This window comes from Puma concolor, chromosome B3, assembly GCF_028749965.1.
Source record: "Puma concolor isolate L17-30 chromosome B3, mPumCon1.1.hap2, whole genome shotgun sequence".
Classification (NCBI taxonomy): Eukaryota; Metazoa; Chordata; class Mammalia; order Carnivora; family Felidae; genus Puma; species Puma concolor.
The window spans coordinates 46,210,978-46,237,865 of record NC_141672.1 but is presented as its reverse complement, the minus strand read 5'-3'; the positions used below and the strand labels follow the sequence as shown (position 1 = coordinate 46,237,865).

Genomic DNA, 26,888 nt, shown 5'->3' with positions numbered 1-26,888 from the left:
TTTACCTTGCTGAAGAGACTGTCTTTGTTCCATTGGATATTCTTTCCTGCTTTGTCAAATATCAGTTGGCCATACCAACAAACATTTCTGGGTCCATTGCTGGGTTCTCTATTCTATTCCATTGATCTGAGTGTCTGTTTTTGTGCCATTGATTATTTTCCTTTTGGTATGCATTCTGACAACTCAAAGTGAGGCAACTCAAGTACAATGTAAGGAAAATTAGTACTTCAAAGACTAAGGGTCTCATAATTCATAGAGTAGAAGGATTATTTTGTTACTCAGACATCCCACATCTGATGGATCAGCACAGAAGCTTTAGATAGTCACCTGCATGTCCTTTTCAAGTTTTCTACTATCACTATTGTATAAACAATACCTCTTAATCAGGGTAGTACTCTGCCTCAGAGGGTGTTTGGAAATGAAAAGAAGTAGTATGGTTCTCAGAGTAACAAGGTTAAACTTCAGGCATTTGCCAGGGGGACAGGAATGCTAAAGAACTGACCAGTCCTCAAGCTACTGATACCCTACTAACAACACTGTCCCAGAGGAAAAGCTCCTCTAATGATAAATGGTAAATAAACCAAACATATTTTCTTACATATGTTGTACAAAGAGAAAAGGTTACTAGTTACACAAATGACATTTTAACTTTTTTTTTTTTTTAATGTTTATTTTTGAGACAATGAGAGAGACAGAGTGCAAGCGGTGGAGGGGCAGACAGAGGGAGACACAGAATCTGAAGCAGGCTCCAGGCTCTGAGCTGTCAGCACAGAGCCCAATGCGGGGCTCGAACTCACAAACCATGAGATCATGACCTGAGCCGAAATTGGACACTTAACCGACTGAAACACTCGGGTGCCCCTACAAATGACATTTTATAAAAGAAACAAAACTTACTTTACAATAAACTACATTTCTTTAATACTAAACTCAAGGCAGTGTTGCATAGTGGTGACAGTAGTGAATACCACCTCTTGGAAACTGGAGTTATAATTAGCTCTGTGGTCTTAGATACCACTTTTCCCTCAGAATCTTTTTTCCTCAACTTTGAAATGAAAAGTATGGACCATTTACTCTCTCAAGAAATACTGAAGTCTATTATGTATTACACACCATATAAGCACCCAGCATACAGTGGTAAAGAAGACGTGATCACTGTCCTTAAGGGGCAAAATGAACAAAGAATGAAATGAACTGTCCTTTGTGCAAAATGAACAAAGAAATTAGGTTATACTCCTCACCATAAACCAACCTCAAGTGAGGACACGAAACATATGCACTTTATATTTTAACTATATTTATATATCAAATATATGTATATTTATCTCTAGAGATAAATAGACTTAAAATATCCAGGGCATGAAACCTGGTTACTGGCTATAGACAAACTTTCATCACACGATTGCTTAAGAGATGACAAAAGGCAAGCATATCTATAAGCCTCATCAAACAAAGTTCTTAAGATTACTCAGCCCTGGAGGTCTAAAAGCCCACACTCAAACTTTATTTTGTTGTAGGAGCTATAGCCAGTTCACAAATTTTATTAAACATCAGAATACCTGGAGTGCCTGTGAAAACATAGACAAGTGACCAAAAGCAAAAAGGGAGATAGCACCAGAACAGTTTATTTCTGCCTATGATCTTAGCTATAGGTAATGTTTCAAATATGTTAACTGCAGTATCAACTTGGAAACAGAACTTTCAAGGAAGAAAAACACTACTGGATGCAACTTAAGAATTGGAGGTTGTGCCCTGTTGGTGGGAATGCAAACTGGTGCAGCCACTGTGGAAAATAGTATGAAGGTTCCTCAAAAAATTAAAAACAGAATTGCCATATAATCCAGTAATTCCACTATTGGGTATTTACCCAAAGAATAAAAAAGCAATAATTCTATAGAAATTTTCTTTTTTTTAATTTTGAGGATGGGTGGGGCAGATAGAGAGAGAGAATCCCCACCAGGCTCTGCACTGTCAGCACAGAACCCAATGCAGGGCTCGATCCCATGAATCATGAGATCATGACCTGAGCTGAAATCAGAAGCCATATGCTTAACTGAGTGAGCCACCCAGTTGTCCCCCAAAAGCACTAATTCTAAAAGACATATGCACCCTTATGTTTACTACTGCATTATTTATAATAGCCAAATTATGGAAGTAACCCAAGTGTCCATCCATAGATGAATGGATGAACATGTGGAATATATATACACAATGGAGTATTAGCCATAAGAAAGAATGAAATCTTATCATTTGCAATAACATGGATGGATCTAGAGAGTATAACGCTAAGTGAAATAAGTCAGTCAGAGAAAGACAAATACCATATGATTTCACTCATATGTAGAATTTAAGAAACAAAACAAACAGGGGTGCATGGGTGGCTCAGTTGGTTAAGCATCCGACTTCAGCTCAGGTCATGATCTCGCAGTTGGTGAGTTCGAGCCCTGTGTTGGGCTCTCTGCTGTCAGCACACAACCTGCTTCAGATCCTCTATCTCCCTATCTCTCGGCCCTTCCCCTGCTTGCTCTCTCTCAAAAATAAATAAACATTAAAAAAAAAAAAAAAAAAGAAACAAACAGGAAAAAGAGACAAACACACTTTTGGGGCATGTGGGTGGTTCACAGTCGGTTAAGCACCTGACTTTTGCTCAGGTCATGATCTCACAGTTTTTGAGTTAGACCTCCACATCAGGCTCACTGCTGACAATGCAGAGCCTGCTTGGGATTCTCTCTCTCCCTCTTTCTCTGCCTCTCCCCACCCCCATACACATGCATGTGTTCTCTTTTAAAAATAAACATTAAAACAAACAAACAAACGAACAGACTCTTAACTGTAGAGAACAAACTGATGGTTACCAGAGGGGCTGTGAGAAGGGAGAAGGGTGAAATAGGTGAAGGGGATTAAAAGCACGCTTATCTGCTTATGATCTTAGTTACAAGGTAATGTTTTAAATATTTTAACTGCAATTATCAACTGGGAAACAGAACTGAGTAGAGAACTGTTGAATCATTGTACTATAACCTGAAACTAATATAACACTGTTAATTATATCTAATTTCAGATTTTTTTTTAATTAAAAAAAAAAGATTTTGAGGTTGTGGAACTTGGTGCTAACTCACATACTTTTAGGAAACACAATCTATAGAAAAGTGTAACTTTAATTTTTCCAGTATATTTATTTTACTCACCGCAAGCATTTTCATTAATAATTCCTGTTGTTCTTTTATTGCTTGATTTTTACTACTTTCTTCATATTCATAACCATTTTTAGCTAAATAATCAAGGTGATTGTGAAATATAACGGAACGCCAAAATTGTTCCTACAAAAGGGAAAAAACTGCTTAGAGAAAACTATCAGCTTAATACCAGGCAAGTGTTAAATATTTATCTTAAGATAACAGTTTCTGAATAAAATATTTTTTGAAATATTCTTTCTATAGTTTATTTTATAATTCAAATTTTAATGTGATACCAAAGTTTGACTTTATCTTCTATCCTTAAAAAAAAAAGGGAATATAGTATTTTAAACAGTTTCTTAGCTATCATAGTTAATGCTCAGAGAACTTGTTAAACTATTTTTTAAGAGACCGATTTGCTTCTTGGTTAGAGAAACTAATTGCAAGGTTTCAAATGACTTGATGGCACAAGGCTAGGACCATAGTGGGGCAAGCCTGGTGCCTAAGACACAAAATTTATGGAGGCCCACTCTCTTAGGCACTCAGCTCAACTCTGACAGTGAATGCCTTGCCCTAGTGAGGCCCTGATGATCATACTCATTTATCTCATAGACAAAATCCCTGGAAGTAGTGATGGCAATCAGTTACCCTGGTGGTAATAAGCAGTCCTCCCTCCCTGCTACAACTAATTATTTAATTATAAAGTAATGAGTAGTCAACAATGGTCATCAGGGTAATTTTTAAATGCCTACATCATAAGCAATGTATTATCAAATTCAGAGTGTCAAGGCAAGATTTCCACATACCTCCATTTGTCCTTTCTCTGTTGCAGTCTGACAATAAGGAAGCTTAAAGGATAATATAGCTACAGCAGGGCGTGGAAGGGTGGGAGGAAACCGAGAACCTTTACAAGGAATGCACCTGTCAGTAAAGAAAAAGTCTCACCACAAAAATTTCCTCCAACATCATAAAAACTGTTAAAATATAAATTTTCCAAAAGTCAGTAACTTGGAATATTATTCCAATAGCTAGCTTAATAATAAACAATAAATTACTCTTTTTTTAAAAAAAAGTACTTTAATTTTTTAAAAGTGGCTCAGTTGGTTAAGTGTCCAACCACTGGTTTTGGCTCAGGTCATCATCTCGCAGTTTGGGAGTTCGAGCCCCGCATCCAGCTCCGCGCTGACAGCACGAAGCTGGCATTCTCTCCTTCTCCCCCCACACTTGTTCTCTCTTTCTCAAAATAAAAAAACTTAAAAAGTAAAGTACTTCACACCTGATTAGGTATAAAAATTAATCCCTCCCTATGCATTTCAAAAATCCCTCTTTATATCAGCTTTATTAAACTATCACTTAAAGTGAAACAGGCCTGGGGCACCGGGGTGATTCAGTGGGTTAAGCATCCAACTCTTGATTCTGGCTCAGGTCATGATCTTGCAGTTTGTGAGTTTGAGCCCCACACTGGGCTTTGCACTGACAGTGTGAAGCCTGCTTGGGATTCTCTCCTTCTCTCTCTGCCCCTGCCTCACTCTCTCTCTCTCAAAATAAGTGAATGAACCTTAAAAAAAAAAGAAAGTGAAATAGGTTCTCATCAGCTTTTCCTTAGCAAACTGCCCACTTTTAAAATACAGAAGCTGTGCCATAAATAGCTGTCATGGGATTCACATTATAAAACAGATCACCCAAGATAAGATACTGATGAAGCATATTCACTTTTGTCAGTCTTTTTACTGCTGGTAAAAAGTGTCAAACAAGAGAAAAAGATGGTGAAATGTCCAATACAGATGAGTGTCTATTACTAGATATTGGTGAGAGTGAAGCAGAAAGTCCAGTATCATTTAAAAGGTTATAATATATACCTGCTCTGCTAAATCAAAGGTTGCCTTACATGGTAATAAATAGCTTAGTGGGCAAGAACACTGTCTAAACCTTTTCTGACTAGGACATGTAAAGTATTTAAAGATGCCCCTCAGCATTAATACTAATGGAATTTATTAATTAAAAAGCATTCATTAATCACAGAATGATATATGCACATAGAATACTCTTTTAACTTATGTATTCCAAGTTATTTATAAGGAAACCACTGGAAAACCATACCTACACACTGTAAGTACCTTAGGCAAACTTTCTAATTTTTATAGTCACTTTAAAATACAGTACAATGTCCAGTGCTTACTAATAACCACCCACTTAATTTATAGTACAGCCTTTTAGTCATGGCTTAAAGTCATGCCTTTCTTAAAGGGAAATACTATGTAGGTTTAAATTTTTTTTTCCAAAAGTATCTTCTCGTATTATCAAATGCCCACTAGAGTAGTTAAAAATTAAATAATGGCAGTACACAGGAATCTTTTTCAAACTACCCAGGTCCCCTTCCTAGTGAGATTTGAACACACCTTTTTGTTTTTGTGACCATACGATAAAAATACAAACATGTTTTTAGAGTTCCAGTATTTTTGTTTATTTTATTTTGTTTTTTATTTTTTTTAAGTTTTTATTTATTTTTGAGAAATAGAGAGACAGAGCATGAGCTGGGGAGGAACAGAGAGAGAGGGAGACACAGAATTTGAAGCAAGCTCTAGGCTCAGTCAGCACAGAGCCCGATTAAACTTGTGAACTGTGAGATCATGACCTGAGCCAAAGTCGTACGCTCACCCGACTGAGCCACCCAGGTGCCCCCCCCCCAATATTTTGAACATACAATCCCATTTCTTCTTCTTCCTCTCCTTTTATGAGTTCATATAAATCAGTGGTTTTCACCACACAATAGGAGGTGGCAGTGTGAATACCTACAGTTTGAAAAATCTCTTGTGGCAATTCTGTCATTCACAAAAGCCAGTGGTTTATTAGTCATGCAAGATGAAAAAGGGCATATGCATTCAGAAAAGGACAAGTCCAATTACATACACATATACATATATTAACAAAACCAGAAAGAACATTGGGAGTAATCTTAATGCTTTAACATTATTTTTTCTGTAAAAAGACATACTGTCTTGTGTAAAAACATTTTATAGCTCAAATACTTTACTGATTTAGTCATAGTAAGCAATTATCACTATAAAAACCTAGGATTTTATTAATAGTTTTTTAAAGCCACATTTATATCAAAGCAGAGTACTAATTCACATTTCTTATCCTTTTAGACTTGAAGTAAAAAGACCTGTTATCCATTAAGTGTCCCTTTCATGGATGAAGAGGAAAAACAAACTCATTTGACTGCTAATTTGGTGGTTTTTGCCTACAATGAATGAGCTTCCTGGAAACTATGTGGCTAAACCATCTGGAGAAGATGTGAAAAAATAAACTACAGTTTACTAAGACAAAATCACTTTAATTCTTTTTCAAATAAACCATAAAACTTGTTCTCGTGTTAAAGAAAGAGTTGAAAACATATCAAACTGGAGACGCTTGGGCCAATATCCAGACTAAGCTTCCCCTCAGCAATGAGTTTTGCTTTGTGTTCTCGGTTGCATGGAGGAGACTTTGTTCACAACTTGTTTTGAGCGTTTACTCAGGAGTTGATAATGATTTTACTAGCCAACACTTCCTGGCTACTGACCTTATTTACCTTTGTGTAATATAGCACATATAGTCAGTACTATAACAAATGCTTGTTAAATGAACAAAACAAAAAAAAATTTTTGTCTTTAAGCATGCCAAATAACTCTTAAGAACTTTTAAAAAGAAAAAAAAAAGATGTTTATAGAGAGCAAATAAGACAGTACCACACAAAATTAGTAACCTCTCAGTTATACGTTAACCAGTAGTGATCATGGAAAAAAAAAATCTTCAGTGGAAACAATAAAGACAATTTTTGCTAAAAAATTTGCTAGAGGTAGGAGTGATATTTCTACAGATTAGTAATTACTCATATTCATAATTAAAGGCAGGTGTTTTGTACTGATTCAAATGACATGTTTTTAATTCTTTTAATTATATCCCTAGGAGTTGAACAACTAGGTCATATGGTAACTCTGTATTTAACCGTTTGAGGAACTGCCAAACTGTACCAGTTTATATCCCACCTAGCAATGTTTAGGGTTCCAATTTCTCCACGTGCTCAACAGAACTTTCCATCTTTTGGGTGATAATCATTCTAGTGGGTATAAAGTGGAATCTCTGTGGTTTTGATTTGCATTTCCATAATAACTTATGATGCTAAATATGTTTTTATATGCTTATTAGCCATATGTGTATTTTCTTTTGAGAAGCGTCTATTCAAACACTTTGCCTATTTTTTAATTGAGTTGTCTTTTGAGTTACAAGAGTTCTTTATATACTCTGATACATAACTCTTATCACATAAATGATTTGCTTCACTGTTTAAAAAAATCTACATAGTATTTTTTAATTTTTTTAATGTTTATTTATTTTTGAAAGAGAGAGAGCGAGCATGAGCAGGAGAGGGGCAGAAAAAAGAGGGCAACAGAGAATTTGAAACAGGCTCCAGGCTCTGAGCTGTCAGCACAAAGTCCAATGCAGGGCTCAAACTCACGAAGCCTGAGATCATGACTTGAGCCAAAGTTGGACACTTAACCAACTGAGCCACCCAGGCGCCCCTATATAGTATTCTAATGTATAGTTGTATAAAATATTATTTCCCTATTCTTCTAGTAATGGAAATTTAGGGTTCCAATCTTAGCAGTATCAACAATCTTACAATGTAGAAAATCTTTCACGTGTATCATCATTCCCACATGTGCTAGCAGCAGTACTTCCTAAACTTTAATGTACACACGAATCACCTGAAGATCTTGTTAAAATGCAGGTTCTGATTCAGTAGGTCTGAAAGTGATGCCTGAGATTCAGCATTTCTAATAACTAAGCTCTCTGGTGATGCTGATGCTGCTGGTCCATGGATCACACTTTAAATAACAAGTACCAGTATGTCTGTAGGACAAATCCTAAGGCAGAATTATTGGATCAAAGAGCATATGCATTTCTAATTCTGGTAGTTCTTGACAAATTGCCTTCCATAGGGATTGTAACCAATTTATACTCCCATCAGCAATTACAAATGTGATTATTCCCCCATAGCCTCACCAAGAGTGTTTTCAGATTTTCAGATTTTCCTCATTTGATAAGAAGAGAATTTTAGTTTTGATTTGTATTTATCTTATTTGATATCATCTTTTTATATATTCAAGAGCCATTTTTATTTCCCTGATTACTTCCTTTCTTGGAAGTCTCCAATTACAGCTTCTGTGATATGACCCTCAAGTGATTTTTCTCTTACTTGCTTAGCTAATAGTCTTCTTCCTCATTCAAAAGCTACGTGTTCCAATATCTGACCTCTAAATGTTGGAATTTTTTTTTTTTAATGTTTATTTATTTTGATAGAACACTCGTGCATAAGTGAGGGAGGGGTAGAGAGAGAGGGAGAGAGAGAATCCCAAGCAGGCTCCATGCTCAGGGGTGAGATATGGAGCTCGATCTCACAATCATGAGATCATGAACTGAGCCGAAATCAAGAGTTGGATGCTTAACCAATTGAGCCACTCAGATGCCCCTCTAAATGTTGAAATTTCTAAGTGTTGGATTCTGTGACCTTTTTTTGTTACTCTTTCTTCTATGTGATCTCACTTATTACTGTGACTTTAAATACCTTCTATATTCTGGTGATACCCAAATTTATATCTTAAAATCATGTATTCTAGTATCTTCTTGATATCTCCATTTGGACATTTTGCAGGCAATTCAAACTTAATACAGCCAAGAAAGAAATTGTTTTTATCTCTCTTATTTCTATAAATGGTATGATTATCCATCTAGTTGCTTCAATTGGAAACATGGGTGTCATTATTGAGTCTTCTCCATCACTACCAACCCCCAACCTACCAGAAAATCCTGTTTCTTTTTCAAGTTTACTTACTTGTTTTGAGAGAGAGAGAGAGAGTGTGTGCAAGCAGGGAAGGGGCAGAGAGAGAGAGAGAGAGAGAGAGAGAGAGAGAATCCCAAGCGGGTTCTGCACTGTCAGCATGGAGCCCTATGTGGGGCCTGAACCCGTAAGATCATCACCTGAGCCAAAATCAAGAGTCAGACACTTAACTGACTGAGCCATCCAGGCGCCCCAGTCCTACTGTTTCTATCTCAAATCTGGTTCCCATAATTTCTGCTGCCCCCACACTAGTTCCAGCTGTACTTATAGCTCACTTAGATGACTGCAAAATCCTCCTTAGTGTTTCTCAATGAAGGCACTGATAGCATTTGGGAATGACAATCTGTAGTTGAGCAGGACCATTCTGCACACTGCAAGATGTTTGACAGTGCTGGCCCCAGTTCTCTAAATGCCAGGGTAACCCCAAATCATTGTGACAGCTATAAATAATACCCCACATTTCTCACATCTCCAAACATCCCCACAGAAAGCAGGATAAATCCCCTGGGTGAAAACTTGTCTCCCTACTTTCAATCTTACCTCTGCCAATCCATTTGCCACATATAGTTTCTTTTTATAGTATAAATCAGATTACATCATTCCCCAGATAAAACCCTTGAATGGCTTCATGACACAACTTCAAATAAAATATTAACTTCTCTGTATGGTCTATAATGCAGCCTGGTCTAACTTTCTGAGATCATGCCTCTCACCAATCCTTGCTTCTTGTATGCTATTCACATTTACATCCTTTAATTCTTTAAACATACCTAGTTCTTTCCGATCTGTGGTCCTTTATACATGCTGTCTATTCTGCAATGATCATTTGTCACTTCACTCTTTCCAAACAGACTTCCTGGCCTCGAGTCTCATTTTAAATACTACCTCTATTAAGAGTCTTATGTGATGATGCTACCTAGAATGTGTCCTTCTGTTATTCTCCACCATGGGTCTGCTCAGATTAATTTATGGTATTTATCTCAAGGAGTAATTAACATTTACTTGTTTCTGTTATCTGTCTCCCCAGTCAGTCTATAAGCTCCATGAAAGCAGAGATCTCTTTGTTCACCAAGTACCTACTCAATGTCCCTGCCAGTTGTTGAGACCAAAAAGACATCAGGTTTCAAAAGAGAGAAAAGTATCTAATACAATACTGAATAGGGACTACACGGATTGAGAGTTTTACACTACGAGTCAACTACTACATTTCTACTAGCCCTCTGCCTGGTGACAAAAATTGAGCCTTATAAAAAATCTCAAAAAGCCACTAAATTATTCAATTCTAAATCACAGTTTAAAGTTAAAGGCAGAGGGGCACCTGGGTGGCTCAGCTGGTTGAGCATCCAACTTCAGCTCAAGTTATGATGTCACAGTTTTTGTGAATTCCAGACCCATATCTGGCTTCGTGCTGGATAGTGCAAAGCCTGCTTCTGATTCTCTGTCACCCCTTTCTTCACCCCTCCCTCGCTGTGTGTGCTGTCTCAAATAAACATTAACAACAACAACAACAAAAAAATTAAGGGGCGCCTGGGTGGCGCAGTCGGTTAAGCGTCCGACTTCAACCAGGTCACGATCTCACGGTCCGTGAGTTCGAGCCCCGCGTCAGGCTCTGGGCTGACGGCTCAGAGCCTGGAGCCTGTTTCCGATTCTGTGTCTCCCTCTCTCTCTGCCCCTCGCCCGTTCATGCTCTGTCTCTCTCTGTCCCAAAAATAAATAAACGTTGAAAAAAAAAAATTAAAAAAAAAAATAAAAGGCTGAAGTAAAAGATGAAATGCCACATTTAACCAGAACTGTCTTCCCCATTTGGCTGAAATAATACTAGTCACACTAATATGCTTAATTTCTATTTAGTTTAAGTCCAGCAATCAGTTGCAAACTTCAAAATGAATATAAACCAATTTCTAATTTAGTGAATATGGAAAGCAAATAAATGAACTAAGGTGAAAGAGCAAAAAAAAAAAAAAAAAAAAAATTAAATACCTTTAAAGAGTACAAAACAAAAACTTTCAAAGTACTTTTTAAAAAAGAATCAACTAAGCATTTTGTAATAGCCCACCTCAGTTGCTGGGGGTTTTCATGGATACCAACCACCCAGTAGTGATCAGATTTTCCTTTACAGTGTTCTCTTGTGTTACATACAGGAGTCCATGTATTACCAAGCCCTCTGTTAAGCATTCGAACAATGCCTTCTGAATCCACATAACAGGGGGTACCTATACACCAAAAGAAAAAGAAATCACTTGGAGACACAGCTACATGTTTGTTAAATAAATCCTATTTCAAAAATACATACCAATGATTCAACTTTCAGTTCAAAAGCAAAAAACAAAACAAGGCGAATAATTCAAGATTATTTCCCACAAAACTTAATTAGCTGCACAGAATAAGCTCTAACTCAATAGAAGAAAAAAACCTGCCTGTGATAGGACTAAAATTTACTCAAGAGAATAAGCTGATAGTTTCAGTGAGAACTATGCCACCTGCTGGAATATAGCAATATTTTTAAAAGCCAATTTCAATAAAAATGTTAAATTCTGAATCTGAAGTTTTGCTGGTTATGAAAGACTAGAAAAACAACCAGAACCTAATGTACCATGATGATGTAGAGAAATTTGCCTTTAGTACTCTTCTTCCTCTTGCTCTTTCTTGGCCTTGTCATTGTGTTCCCCAACTCCTAGGTAAGCTATTCTGTTTCCCACTTACTCTGCCCCCATCTCAGGAAGTGCATAGCATTATTCCCTAATTATCCCTTGTATCTGTGACTTCACACACCTCTCACTCTGCAAGTAGCAGTTATCCTTAAGTCTAGATCTGATTAGTAATTGGCGGAAAAAAATAAAGACATATAAATGGAAGTTACAAATGGTCACATGATTAGAACATAAATGACCAATAATATCCCACTAGAAAACACATCCAGAAATGGTTGATTTTTAATATAATTTACTGTCAAATTTGCTGGCATACAGTGTGTACAGTGTGCTCTTGGTTTTGGGAGTAGATTCCCATGATTCATCACTTAACATACAACACCCAGTGCTCATCCCAACAACTGCCCTCCTCAATGTCCATCACCTATCTTCCCCTCTCCCCTACCCCTCCCTCAACCCTCAGTTTGTTCTCTGTGTCCAAGAGTCTCATGGTTTGCCTCCCTCCCTCTCTGTTCAGAAATGTAAAAGACAAACTGGAGTTTCCAATAATATAAGTGAAGGGCAAGAATCTCCAATAGAAATAATATTTTAGCTAGGAGACAGGGCTAAATAAGGTATTTCAAATCATCATCGGTTATAAGCCACTAATAAATGAATCTATAAATGTAATTTTTAATTTCTCAGTGCTACATGAGGAAATGGAAAAAGTGAATTTTAAGAACATATTTTATTAAACCCAATATATCCAAAATATTATCATTTTAACATGTAATCAATGTAAAAGAATTATTGAAATTTTTTACTTTCTTTTTTTAAACTAAGTCTTCAAAATTCTGAGAGTATTTTATACTTATAGCACATCTCAGTTTAGATTAGCCACATGTGACTGGGTTACTGTAGTGGATAGTGCAGCTATAGAAATATCCTATTTTCTGTGTAGAATCTTCAGGAAAAGCCACAACTTCACCACTGATTTGTATCTCCTCCTTGGTACCCATAACAAACTTTTAGAGAAATATATTTCTCTCTTTGTAAGTTTTCTAACCAGAATTCACATGAAGAACAGATCTTATACATAAAATAATGGCTACCTTGCCTAACAATTCCAGTTTCCCACTGCCAACATAATTAAGATATTTAAACATATAATATAGACAGTTATCTTTAAAAATTAATTAGGAGTAAAACAATGGAACAATTTCTACTGGAAAAATGTTTTTAATATAAACAAATGGGTTTATCTTGCCTTCAGCTGAAAATCCAACCCACACTATGTAGGATTTCCTTGTAAGAGGAAGAGGATCACCATGTAAAATTTGCTTTTTCTTTTTCCCCAGCTCTAGCAGTTGAACTCCAAGGCACTGATCACCATCAAATCCTGTACCTAGTGAGAAAGTATAAATATAAATCAGGTATCAAAGGTTATTTAGCTATAATGCAGTCTAAAGTACTTTCTGTGACTTGAAATGATTTTGTGATAAATTCTTAGATTAACTAGCACTACTTTTTATGGATAACCCACCTGACTGACATATCATTCAGGTATTAGAATACTATATTACATGGACTACTTATATAAAGTGATATAAGAGGTAATTCATTCACTCAAATATTTACAAGAGCTTATATATGCCGGGTATCGGGGCTACAATGGTAAAGAAAATGAAGTCACACTGTTCTCATGAAATTCATATTCAGGTAAGAGAAGACTAATTTTTAAAAAGAAAAAAATGCTAAGTGTCTCCAAAGAGTTAAAATAATAATATGATACAGAGCGTTACACTGAATGGTTACCTTAGATTAGACAAAGGTGGCCTCTTTGAGAAAGTGAAATTTAGCTGAGACATAAATTGCAAGTTGGAGGGGTGCCTGGGTGGTTCAGTCGGTTAAGCGTCCAGCTCAGGTCATGTTCTCATGGTTTGAGTCTGAACCCTGCATTGGGTTCTGTGCTGACAGTTCAGAGCCTGGAGCCTGCTTCAGATTCGGTGTCTCTCTCTCTCTCTCTCTCTCTGCCCCTCCCCTGCTCGTGCTCTGTCTCTTAAGAATAAATAAGCATTTAAAAAAATGCATGCTGAAGCCAGCCATCCAAAGGTCAGGGGGAGGAGCACTATAGTAAACAGAAGGAACAGCTAATGAAAAGGTCCTAAAATAGGGACAAGCTTGGTAAATTTGAAGACTACAAAGAAGCTAGTATTGCTAGAATGAGTAACAAGAAAAAGTGGCAACAGATGAGGTTCAAGAGGCAAGCAAAGGTCAGATCATGTAGGACCCTGCTGGCTGTGATGAAAAGCTTGATTTTTATTCTAAAGCAATGGAAAGTCACAAAAACTTGAGAAGGATGTGTTCTGACTTTATGTTTTTAAAAAATCACTTAGGCTGCCAGGTGGAGAATGGATTGTGGAAGGCAAGGATTGAACCTGACAAGCTAGTTACGGGACAACTACAATAGTCCAAGAGAAGACATCTGGGTTGAACTGGGGTTTCAGTGGAGGAGATGAAAACAGAGGGTTTGGAATGTGTTATTTCATAGAACTGACATGATGGGGTTGACATGGGGAGTAAGGGAAAGAGAAAACTCCATGATAACTCTTACATTTCTGCCTTGAGTGGCTGGATTAATAGTATGGTATTTACTCAGATGGAGAAAACTAAGTGAAAGGCAAGGTGGAAGGGAAAAAAAAACCCAAAGGTTTTATTGTGACCAAGTTTGAAATGCATATCAAAACTCTACCAAGAGATTTCAAGTAGCCACTGGATATGTAAGTCTGTAGACACAAGGAGAGGGCAGGGCTGGTGATATTAATTTATAAGTCATGGACATACAGATGTATTTAAAGACATAGGCCTTTAGGACATAACCCAGGGTAGTTTCTCAAACTGCATTTTTGAGCCACAAGTCATGAAATCAGTTTAAAGTTGCAAATAGCATTTAAAGAAAACTGAAATCAGAGAGTACATATTGTCCATGAGACTTCTGTAGTTACATTTACTGATATGTATAGATTAGCAAAATAGAGCATATTTCTTACTAGGGCTAAGCAGTCAAAAGACTGAAAGCTCCTCATCTAGAGAGGTACTAGAGAAGAGGGATTGTGACAGAGTCCTGGAGCACTCCAGCTAAGAGGATGGCATAGGAGGAGCAGCTAGTGGAAGAGCTGAAGGAGTTATCAGTAAGAAAAACATCAGGACTGATGTCACAGTATCCAAGAAAATAAAGTGTTGGGTGGGGAATGGGTAAAATAGGTGATGGGGATTAAGAAGTACATTTCTCAGGATGAGTACTGGGTGATGTATGGAATTACTGAATTACTATATTGTACACCTGAAACTAATAAAACACTATTTTAACTATACTGGAATTACAATTTTTAAGAAAAGAAAGCGTTTCTGATGGAATTACCAAAAAATAAGCATAAAAAGATTATTGGTAATCTTTTTTTTTTTTTTTTTTAAAGTAAGCTCTGGACCCAACATGGGGCTTCAACTCATGGCCCTGAGACCAAGGTCCCATGCTCTACCTACTGAACCAACCAGCTGCCCCATATCAATAACGTTGAAAAAAATCAGTCTTCAAACAGTGGTGGGGACTAAGGACACAGTATAAGGTGAGGAAAAGGAAGCAGCAACTTTTTAGTCATATTCAAACTGTCTTGGTCTTGCACACTGGAAGTTACTTTATTTTTTTTTGAGGTATTTAAATGCTGAAAATTCTTATGAGATATAGACATGGAAGTAACTAGCCAAGTTCTACCTTGGAATTCTTTCTAGAATATAGTTTTTCTATAAATAAAATATTTTCATTCCTACTAGTGAATACAACAAAATTCTGTACATTCATAGATTACACAGATTCAAATGCTAAAATGAATGCAAAAGGATGTATATAATCCAAAACAAAGTATGAGAAAGACAAAGAAAGCTCAAGTAATTTTCATTTTACTTCAAGTCATGGCAAGATCATAAAAGACTAGAAAAAAAATCTACCTCTATGATAAACAATGAAAAGCTGTTCTCCATGTCCTGCCATTGATACTACAGGCCCAGGAAGACTGAAGACCTCTTTTTGAACACCTCCAATAGTGAACAATCGAAGGAGCAAGGCACTAGTGGCAGCAGCTGCCCATCCCAGACCAAGACATATGGCTTCAATATCTTCATTCTGAGGCATGTCTACTATCCACTCTTTGCTTGAGTCCCAAGAACTAAAGTGCAGGCAGTGAAGCTTGCTATAAATTAAAATAAGACAGAAACAATCAAACATTCCTATTTGATGTGTTATATATATGAAGCTAATCATGATACCCAGTGACAAAAACCAAATAATTTTTCTTTTAAACATAAATGGTACAAAAATAGCTTTGAAATATTTATGAAATATCCTTAAAATGGAATGTATTAAAACCATTAACAGTCATGTTACTGAAGAATACTTAAATTCAATTTTAAAATGAAAAGTAACATTGTATTCAGCTGTGAAATAATATACCCAGGAAAACAAAGAAAAAGATATCTGGAAAAAAACTGTACATGGAAATAAATGTTCTATTTATGTAAGATTCTGAGTCAGAGACATGGAGTCAACAGTGGTTTCTATTAGTAAACTGATTTAATTCAATAATGAAGTATAGAGTGGATTTAACAATGTATAAATTAGGAAACCAATTAAAATGTATTTGTTATTCTGTGTCTCCCTGTCTCTCTGCCCCTCCCCCGTTCATGCTCTGTCTCTCTCTGTCCCAAAAATAAATAAACGTTGAAAAAAAAATTTTTTTTAAATGTATTTGTTAGACTCTAATGCATACTCAATCACCCATGGATCTCATTAAAATGCACATTCTGATTTAGAAAGTCTGGGGTGGGGTCTGAAATTCTGTTTTCAATAAGCTTCCAGGTGACCCATGCCCCTAATTTGTGAACTACACTTTGAGCAGCAAGAAGCTAATGTATCCAATCAGAAAGATTTTAATTTCAAATCACCTCAGAGTCGGTAAAAATCTACGATCAAGTGTATAAGCACTACAATCTGCTGAAGAATAGAGATCAGGAGAGGGTAATCTGGCTGAAATAACAGAAAGTTAAGTAAAAATGTTTTTTCTTCTTTAAAAAAAAAAAAGGATTCAGCCTCTACTGCTTCTCCACCATAATTTTTTTGTCTATTTTTCCAAATATCATTCTCCCCCCTTCTTTTTTTAAAGAAGTTTCAAGGGGTGCCTGGGTGGCTCAGTCCATTAGGCGTCTGACTTTGGCTCAGGTCATGATCTCACAGCTGGTGAGTTGGGAGCCCCGCGTCGGGCTCTGCGCTGACAGCTCAGAGCCTGGAGCCTGCTTTGGATTCTGTGTCTCCCTCTCTCTCTGCCCCTCCCCCGCTTGTGCTCTGTCTCTCTCTCAGAAATGAATGTAAAAAAAAAAAAAAAAAAATTAAAAAAAAAAAAAACCCAAAATAGCGAAGTTTCTAATCTAATTATAGTGACAAAAAAACCCAAAACCAACACACAAAAAACCCAGGTGACAAAAAACTTGTCCAAGGAAAGTACTGGATTAACTGTCTAGGGATACAAGACCATTTTGGGTGATAAAAAATAATTTTGAGGGACGCCTGGCTGTCTCAGTTGATATAGCGTATGACACTTGGTCGTGGGTTGTGGGTTCAAGCACTACACTGGGTATAGGGAATTCCTTAAAAATAAAATCTTAAAAACTTTTTTTGATTGGGACAGTGATTATCTGAATATATACACATTCGTTAAACTCATCAAATTGTACACCTAAAATGGGTGCATTTTATCGTACATAAATTATACTAATAAAGTAAATTTAAAAAGGACAGGGATTTATACAAAAAGAAATCTAGAAGGATACACATCAAACTGTTAACAGTGGTTATGTCTGACAGAATTCTGGGGGGACTTTTTCTTCCTAAAAATTCTGTACTGCTTAAGAATGTTTGTTTATAATTCATATGTATTATTCTTGTAATACTAATGAAACACAGTAACAATATAAAAAATAGCCCCATTTCTCTTGCAATTACAAACTGTCATATCTTCATTTGTAGTTAGAGAATGTAAGTGAGGGGACAATTAGGCAAAAACAGACATGTTCTGAAGTCTTATGTATGAAACACTTCTATATCTAACAACTCAGCAATGACGAATTTTTCCTCATAATCTTGAATTTACCTTGCTAGTTCATCCGAGCTTTCACATGCCAACAAAATAGCTTCATGAGAAAGATCTGCTATTGTGTAATTCAAAGTGTTTGATAAATGTGTTGCATGGTGTATGGCGGTATCATGGAACTCCACATCTATGGCATTGTCTTGTTCATCATTATAGCAGCGAATAATTCCAATAGAGTTCCACACCTACAAGCATTAAGGTTAAATACAAGCTTGAGAAAAATTAAAAGGTCCCAGGATCAGTAGACTAAACTACAAATTAACAAATACTATAATTCAGTCTGTATCGAAATTTAAGTTATGGGAACAACCACAGCTTATCTACCTTTAAATAGTTTCAAGTAAGAGTAGTGACATCAGGACTACAATTATTATCTACTCTTTTCATGAGAAGAAGGCACATACTTATTTATTAGCAAATGGAGTATTCCATTTAATATTTTAAAAATTATACTACTGCCATAAAAAAATACAATTTTGTACAACCAAACCATTAAATTCCCCAAAAGAAATATTTCAAAACTGTATTTACTTATAAATACAGACATAAATGACAGCATATTTTCCTGTTCCAACTAACTGGCTTAAATTATAAGAATAAATATATACATTTTAATTTTTTTTTTCAACTTTTTTTTTTATTTATTTTTGGGACAGAGAGAGACAGAGCATGAACGGGGGAGGGGCAGAGAGAGAGGGAGACACAGAATCGGAAACAGGCTCCAGGCTCCGAGCCATCAGCCCAGAGCCTGACGCGGGGCTCGAACTCACGGACCGCGAGATCGTGACCTGGCTGAAGTCGGACGCTTAACCAACTGCGCCACCCAGGCGCCCCAAAATATATACATTTTAAAGCAACATAAACTGATATCATTTAGAAAACTTATCTTCCATCTATGTACACTACAGGTTCACACTAGGCCCTAGTGTTTCCTTTCCTCTACCACAAATAACTATACATAAAACAATTGACAATAAAAAATTAAGACCTATTACTTGATGATTACTGACAGCAACAAAAAGTCTTATTAAAATAAAACATCAACTTTAATATTTACCTACAAATTTATGCCAGGTGGATACCAGGCAAAGTCCTCATGAGGTGGAAAACCTCAAATGACCAACAAATAAAAATATTAAACTTTTTAACTCTCAAGCTTAAAATAAAAAGCTAATATATTCACTTATCCATTTTAGAAATATATATTTTTTTAATTTCTTATTTTTTATTTTTTTTAATTTTTGAGACAGAGAGAGACAGAGCATGAGCAGGGGAGGGGCAGAGAGAGAGGGAGACACAGAATCTGAAGCAGGCTCCAGGCTCTGACCTGTCAGCACAGAGCCCAACACAGGGCTCTAACTCACAGACTGTGAGATCATGACCTGAGCTGAAGGCGGACGCTTAACCAACTGAGCCACCCAGGCACCCCTAGAAATATATTCTTAATGCCTACTGTGCCATACCTTGCTCTTTTTTTAAGTTTATTTATTTTTGAGAGAGAGAGAAAGTGCGAGTTGGAGAGGGGCAGAGAGAGAGAGGAAAAGACAGAGAATCCCAAGCAGGCTTCCACATTGTCAGCATAGAGCCCAACGTGGGGCTCGAACCCACAAATAGAACCGTGAGATGTGACCTGAGCCAAAGTTGGATGCTTAACCGACTGACCCACCCAGGCGCCCCATACCTTGTTCTAAGTGCTATCAATAAACAAAACAGAAACATCTCTTATCCTTCGGAGTTTACATTCCAGTGGGGTGGATGGGGAAAAGAGGCAGAGAGTTTTTTTTTTCCATAGCACTTATCACTTTCTAATATATCATACTAAGAGTTGTCTTCTAAAAAACATCTTCTCACTAGTGTTTTGGAATCAGTATAAACTATTATATAAAAATTAATATGAGAAATAAAGTTTGGAAGTATAACCAAGAGGTACTGCAAGATATACAGTCATATTAACTTTATGTTCATTTTGTCACTCTGCAAAGCAGAATTTTATTTAACATAATAAGGTTGAAATAAGATTAAAACTGAATTAACCATAAAAAAATAAACCACAAAATTCTGTACCAAAGTGCTGTAGGCCAGTTAATCAAGGTTTTTAAAAATATTTTTTACCAAACAGAACTAACTATATTGAGAAAAAATTCTTAAAGGTAAAAGAATATATAATATAACATAACATAACATAACATAACATAACATAACATAACATAACATAACATAACATAACATAATATATAACATAAAACTATTTTGAAGTGAAGTGTAGATCCAAAGCTTACCATGAATCTATGAGTGAGATGCACGGGTGTAGAACCTGACTGGAATGGCTTTTGCCGGGGAGTTGGCATCGGCCCATCATAAAATGGCCTTTGGGATGTTACAAGTGGTAGATTATGAATGCTGTCTGCCTGATCATCTTCCTCCTCCTCCTTGAGAAGATTAGAACCAGTTTTTAACATTGTAACATCTAGAAAACAAAGAATTATACTTAGAGAATCATAAATACCAATGACCTAAAAAAAAAAGCATTATAAAATCCAAATAACATTTTCCATTCATACTTAATAATACTAACATGCTATCTGCCTCCTCCACTGTGTTAATGTTAACAGCAATGGTGCAAAAACAGTAGAGGGTAAAACTGTCGGTGCTGTGACATAAATCCAGGCAGCGGCACCCATCTGTATTAGCAGTCGACTCACTGTTAACCACAACTCAATTGCAGTAAAAATATCAACTCTGTTAAACCCTAATCTTTGCACAGATTTTTAAAAAATGTTCTCTGTGCTAAAATGAGAAGTGTGCATGAAGACGTGTGATGTCTGCCTCAGAAAAAAAGAAACCATTTGTACAAATGAGTTGTAAGCTGAACTGTTGATTTTCTCATGAAACACCATTTTTACTTGAAAGAATGCCAGATAAAGTATGATTATGCTGACTTTGGTATTTTGGTCAACATTTTCTTGAAAATAACGAAGTAGGCTGGTCATTTAAGAAAAATAACTGACACAATCTGTTGCCAATGATAAAATTTGAGTTTTCAAGCAAGAATCAGAAAACTTTTACCTGCCACCATGAGCTTGACTGCTTCCTAATATTTAAAAACTTCTGACAAGATTGGTGATGATACTAACAAATACAATCCTAGATAATGTATCAGTATTACAAAGGCCTGCAAACCTCAGTGAACCAGTATTTTCTAAATTACCAATGCATGTATTTCAAAATCAAACATGGTAAACTAAAAGATTCATTCAAGTCAGACCAATGGATCTTAATATAATATAGTTGGAAAGTTCACTGGAGAGTTTTCAGATTCCACATTGCAAATAATCTTTATGAAATGATCACTTGTTGAGTTTTGGTACAGTAGCAAAGGATATCCACAATTATTTCAATAGGTTATTGAAATACTTCCTTTTCAAATTACATGTTTGTGTTGAGCCTGAATATTCTTCACATACTTTAAGCAATTAAGCAAAACAACACGTATGTCAGTAGAATGAATTCTGAAGCATGAAAGAATTCAGTTATCTTCTATTCCAGACATGGAATAAATTTTCAAAAGAGTAAAATAATGCCACTTTTCTTATTAAGTTTTTCATTTGAAATGTTACTTATGTTTACATACATACATACATACGTAATAAATAAAAATTTAAAAAGTAAATAAATATATTTAAATTTTGTTTTAGGGGCGCCTGGGTGGCACAGTCGGTTAAGCGTCCGACTTCAGCCAGGTCACGATCTCGCGGTCCGTGAGTTCGAGCCCCGCGTCGGGCTCTGGGCTGATGGCTCAGAGCCTGGAGCCTGTTTCCGATTCTGTGTCTCCCTCTCTCTCTGCCCCTCCCCCGTTCATGCTCTGTCTCTCTCTGTCCCAAAAATAAATAAAAACGTTGAAAAAAAAAAAAAATTTAAATTTTGTTTTAATTTCTAACATGGTAAATAACAGTATATAAATTCCATAAATAATTCTCTTTGGGGTCCACAAAAGTTTTTAAGAATGTAATAAACTCTGGAGACCAAATATTTAAGGACTCCAGTCCTATAAAACCCTATATGATTTAAATGTAGCAAAATTTACCGCCATAAAATGTATTTGGCATTTTACTTGACAATGGTCAAATGTGCTATTTTAGCAGTTTATTTGAAGGTTTTTTTACTGTAACATCAATTTCCTTAACAGACACTATTATTCGTATTACTTTTTATTAAAAAAATTTTTTAATGTTTATCTTTGAGAAAGAGAGCACGCAAACGGGAGAGAAGCAGAGGGGAGGGGGGACAGAGGATCTGAAGGGGGCTCTGTGCTGACAGCGGAGAGCCCAATGGGCTGATCTCGTGAACTGTGAGATCATACATGACCTGAGCCAAAGTTGGACACATAACGGACTGAGCCAACCAGGTGCCCCTATTTCTTCTTGAGTTAGCTTGGTAGCTTATGTCTTTCAAAGAATTTGTCCATTTTATCTTAGTTGTTGTATTTATGGGCACAAAATTGGTCATACTATTGTTATTATTTTGTTATTAATAGCAGTGCTATCTCACAGAAATAGGAGTTATATATATAATTTAAAAATTTTTAGTAACCATATTTTAAATAGTAAAAAAAGGTTTAATTTTAATATTATACTGTATTAAAGTATTATAATTTTGACATGTATTCAATGTTAAAAAATGACTAAAATATTTTACATTCTTTTTTTCATACTGTCTTCAAAGTCTGGTTGCATTCTATACTTATAACACATCTCATTTTGAACTAGCCATATCTCAAGTGCTCAAAAGCCACAGATGGCTTAATGGCCACCATACTGGACAGTACATATCTATACAATCTATGGTGACAGCCCCCTTTCATTACTTGTATTAGTCATTTATGCCTTCTCTTTCTTTCTGATCAGTCACAATAAAGGTTTAAAAATGTTACTGATCTTTTCAAAGAACTAGCTTTTGGTTTCACTGACTTTCTTTACAGCTTTTGGTTGTCAATATCATTGAATTCTGTTTTTTATTTCCTTCCTTCTGCTAGTTTGGAGTTTAATCTCTTCTTCTGTTTCTAATTTGCTAAAGCAGAAGCTTAGATAATTGATTTGAAATCTTCTTTAACATAAGTACTTAATACTACATACTTCCCTCTACCCACTACGTTAGCTACATTCTACAAACTTAATAATGACTTCAAATAATAGTTTTAATAAAAAAATTGTAAAATATCAATTGACAGGATGAATCATCACATCCACAAAGTCAATACATACCAACTGAGTTTTCATCATCTTCTAGAATGTGACTTCGCTGTCTAGGACGACCTGAAGCCAGCATGAGGTCGTCATCTTCTTCCTCATCATTTATAATTCTTTTTGAAAAAGAAGGGGTCTCCACTGCATTGTCATTTAGAAAATCACCAGCATTATTTGTATCATCTCCATCAAAAAGATCACTGTAATCTTTTTCTACTCTGCTAGAGACCTTGAACAAATTAACACAAATTACAAAGATTAGTGAACTATTTAAATAAATGCAATTACTCAAAAGCCAATTCTGTAATGTGCACCTATATATTCTACCAAGTAAGTAAATTCCCTAACAAGAATTAATTAATAAATGTATTTATAAGAATTATATTTCTGTGAGACTTAGTCCATATTTTAATTTTTTTTTTAACATTTATTCATTTTTGAGAGTGAGAGAGACAGAGCATGAGCAGGGGAGGGGCAAAGAGAGAGGGAGACATAGAATCCAAAGCAGGCTCCAGGCTCTGAGCTGTCAGCACAGGGTCTGACGTGGAGCTTGAACTCACAAACTGCAAGTTCATGACCTGAGCTGAAGTCGGACGTTTAACAGACTGAGCCACCCAGGCACCGCCCCCCCACCCCAGTCCTTATTTTAAATGCCTTATAGTATTTATGGATGGGACAGGAGTGTACAACAGACATATAAAAAAATACTGTATATACCCAAATACAAGGCAAGGTTTTACTCCTCAAAAGTCATTCTCCAGAGAAGTGACCTATAAGTTCCTACAAAGTCTCTCATTAGTCATTCATTTATTTTATTTTTTTAAAAATTTTTTAATGTTTATTTTTGAGAGAGAGACAGAGTGTGAGTGGGGGAGGAGCAGAGAGAGAGGGAGACACAGAATCTGAAGCAGGCTCCAGACTGTGAGCTGTCAGCACAGAGCCCGATGTAGGGCTCGAACTCACAAACTGTGAGATCATGACCTGAGCTGAAGTTGGACGCTTACTGATTGAGCCACTCAGGCACCCCATTCATTTACTTTTATTTTAAATTTATTTTGTTTTATTTTGCTTAGGTAGGATATGTTTGCTTTCAATTATCTCAGTTAAAGCTAGTTTTTTGTGGGTTTTTTTTTTTTTTTGATGCTTATAAAAGTAAATGGATAGAACCAATAAAAAAATAAAGGAGGCAAGGAAATTCAACATTAATCCTTCATTCCTAGGAATATGAACATACCATTGCAAACACTAGATGTCACTGTAAATGATTTTTTAGATCACTTTATTTATTTATTTGTTAGGTAATCTCCACATCCAATGTGGGAGTCAAACTCATGACCCTGACATCAGGAGTTGCAATGCTCTACTAGACTAAGCCAGCCAGGTGCCCCATAAGATCACTTTGAAAAACAAATAGTTTCTCCACATCCTCTCCAGCATCTATAGTCTCCTGATTTGTTCATTTTAGCCACTCGGACTAGCATGAGGTGGTATCTCAGTGTGGTTTTGATTTGTATTTCCCTGATGAGGAGTGACGTTGAGCATCTTTTCATGTACCTGTTGGCCATCTGGATGCCTTCTTTAGAGAAGTGTCTGTTCATGTCTTCTGCCTATTTCTTCACTGGATTGTTTTTCAGGTGTGGAGTTTGATGAGTTCTTTATAGATTTTGGATACTAGCCCTTCGTCCAATATGTCATTTGCAAATATCTTTTCCCATTCTGTCGGCTGCCTTTTAGTTTTCTTGATTGTTTTCTTTGCAGTGCAGAAGATTTTTTATCTTGATGAGGTCCCAATAGTTCATTTTTGCTTTTAATTCCCTTGCCTTTGGAGATGTGTCAATTAAGAAATTGCTGCGGCTGAGGTCAGAGAGGTTTTTTCCTGCTTTCTCCTCTAGGGTTTTGATGGTTTCCTGTCTCACATTCAGGTCCTTCATCCATTTTGAGTTTATTTTTGTGAATGGTGTAAGAAAGTGGTCTAGTTTCATTCTTCTGCATGTTGCTGTCCAGTTCTCCCAGCACCATTTGTTAAAGAGACTGTCTTTTTTCCACTGGATATTCTTTCTTGCTTTGTCAAAGATTAGTTGGCCATACATTTGTGGGTCCAATTCTGGAGTCTCTATTCTATTCCCTTGGTTGATGTGTCTGTTTTTGTGCCAATACCATTCTGTCTTGATGATTACAGCTTTGTAGTAAAGACTAAACTATGGGATTGTGATGCCTCCCACTTTGGTTTTCTTCTTCAATATTACTTTGGCTATTTGGGGTCTTTTGTGATTCCTTACAAATTTTAGGATTGCTTGTTCTAGCTTCGAGAATGCTGGTACAATTTTGATTGGGATTGCATTGAATGCGTAGATTGCTTTGGGTAGTATTAACATCTTAACAATATTTATTCTTCCAATCCATGAACACGGAATGTTTTTCCATTTCTTTGTATCTTCTTTAATTTCCTTCATAAGCTTTCTATAGTTTTCAGCATACAGATCTTTTACATCTTTGGTTAGGTTTACTCCTAGGTATTTTATGAAACAGGAACCCTCTTGCACTGTTGGTGGGAATGCAAACTGGTGCAGCCACTCTGGAAAAGTATGGAGATTCCTCAAAAAATTAAAAATAGATCTACCCTATGACCCAGCAATAGCACTGCTAGGAATTTACCCAAGGGATACAGGAGTGCTGATGCAGAGGGGCATTTGTACCCCAATGTTTATAGCAGCACTTTCAACAATAGCCAAATTATGGGAAGAGCCTAAATGTCCATCAACTGATGAATGGATAAAGAAGTTGTGGTTTATATACACAATGGAATACTACTTGGCAATGAGAAAGAATGAAATGTGGCCTTTTGTAGCAACGTGGATGGAACTGGAGAGTGTTACGCTAAGTGAAATAAGTCCTACAGGGAAAGACGGATACCATGTTTTCACTCTTATGTGGATCCTGAGAAACTTAACAGAAGACCATGGCGGAGGGGAAGGGGGGAAAAAAAAGTTACAGAGATGGAAGGAGGCAAACCATAAGAGACTCTTAAAAACTGAGAATAAACTGGAGCGCCTGGGTGGCTCAGTCGGTTAAGCGGCCGACTTCGGCTCAGGTCATGACCTCGCGGTCCACTGAGTTTGAGCCCCGCATCGGGCTCTGTGCTGACAGCTCAGAGCCTGGAGCCTGTTTCAGATTGTGTCTCCCTCTCTCTGACCCTCCTCTGTTCATGCTCTGTCTCTCCCTGTCTCAAAAATAAATAAAACGTTAAAAAAAAATTTTTTTTTTAATAAAAAATAAAAAAAACTGAGAATAAACTGAGGGTTCATGGGGGGTGGGAGACAGGAGAAAGTGGGTGATGGGCATTGAGGAGGGCACCTTTTGGGATGAGCACTGGGTGTTGTATGGAAACCAATTTGACAATGAATTTCATATTAAAAAAAAAAAGTGAATAGTAAGCAGATACACTGTAGAGCTCACAAGTGACTCCTATAGCATGAATGAAAACTGTACAAATGTTAAATAAGACAATGAAAACTTGTGGTATAAAATTATTTTTTTACTTTTTTTTAATTTTGAGAGAGCAAGTGAGTGTGAGTGGGGGAAGGGCAGAGAGAGAGGGGGGTGGGGGAGAGAGAAAATCCCAAGCAGGCTCCACACTGCCAGCACAGAGCCTGATGTGAGGCTCAGTCTCACAAACTGTGAGATCATGACCTGAGCTGAAACCAAGAGTCTGACTGAGCCATCTAGGCACCCCAAGTATGGTATAAAATTCTAAT

At 36.5% G+C, this 26,888-nt stretch overlaps 1 protein-coding gene across 2 annotated transcripts in view; it reads right to left on the bottom strand.

Annotated features, from left to right (window-relative positions):
- WDHD1 (WD repeat and HMG-box DNA binding protein 1) overlaps positions 1-26,888 on the bottom strand; it is a 66,875-nt gene that overhangs the window by 15,501 nt on the left and 24,486 nt on the right. For both annotated transcript variants that reach the window (XM_025919629.2, XM_086709698.1), the window contains 8 exons: positions 23,152-23,362; positions 20,170-20,357; positions 17,891-18,075; positions 15,696-15,937; positions 12,958-13,095; positions 11,117-11,273; positions 3,983-4,097; positions 3,189-3,320 (listed from right to left, as the gene is read on the bottom strand). In XM_025919629.2, coding sequence (XP_025775414.1) covers positions 3,189-3,320; positions 3,983-4,097; positions 11,117-11,273; positions 12,958-13,095; positions 15,696-15,937; positions 17,891-18,075; positions 20,170-20,357; positions 23,152-23,362 — 1,368 coding nt within the window. The remainder of the gene's footprint in view (positions 1-3,188; positions 3,321-3,982; positions 4,098-11,116; positions 11,274-12,957; positions 13,096-15,695; positions 15,938-17,890; positions 18,076-20,169; positions 20,358-23,151; positions 23,363-26,888) is intronic.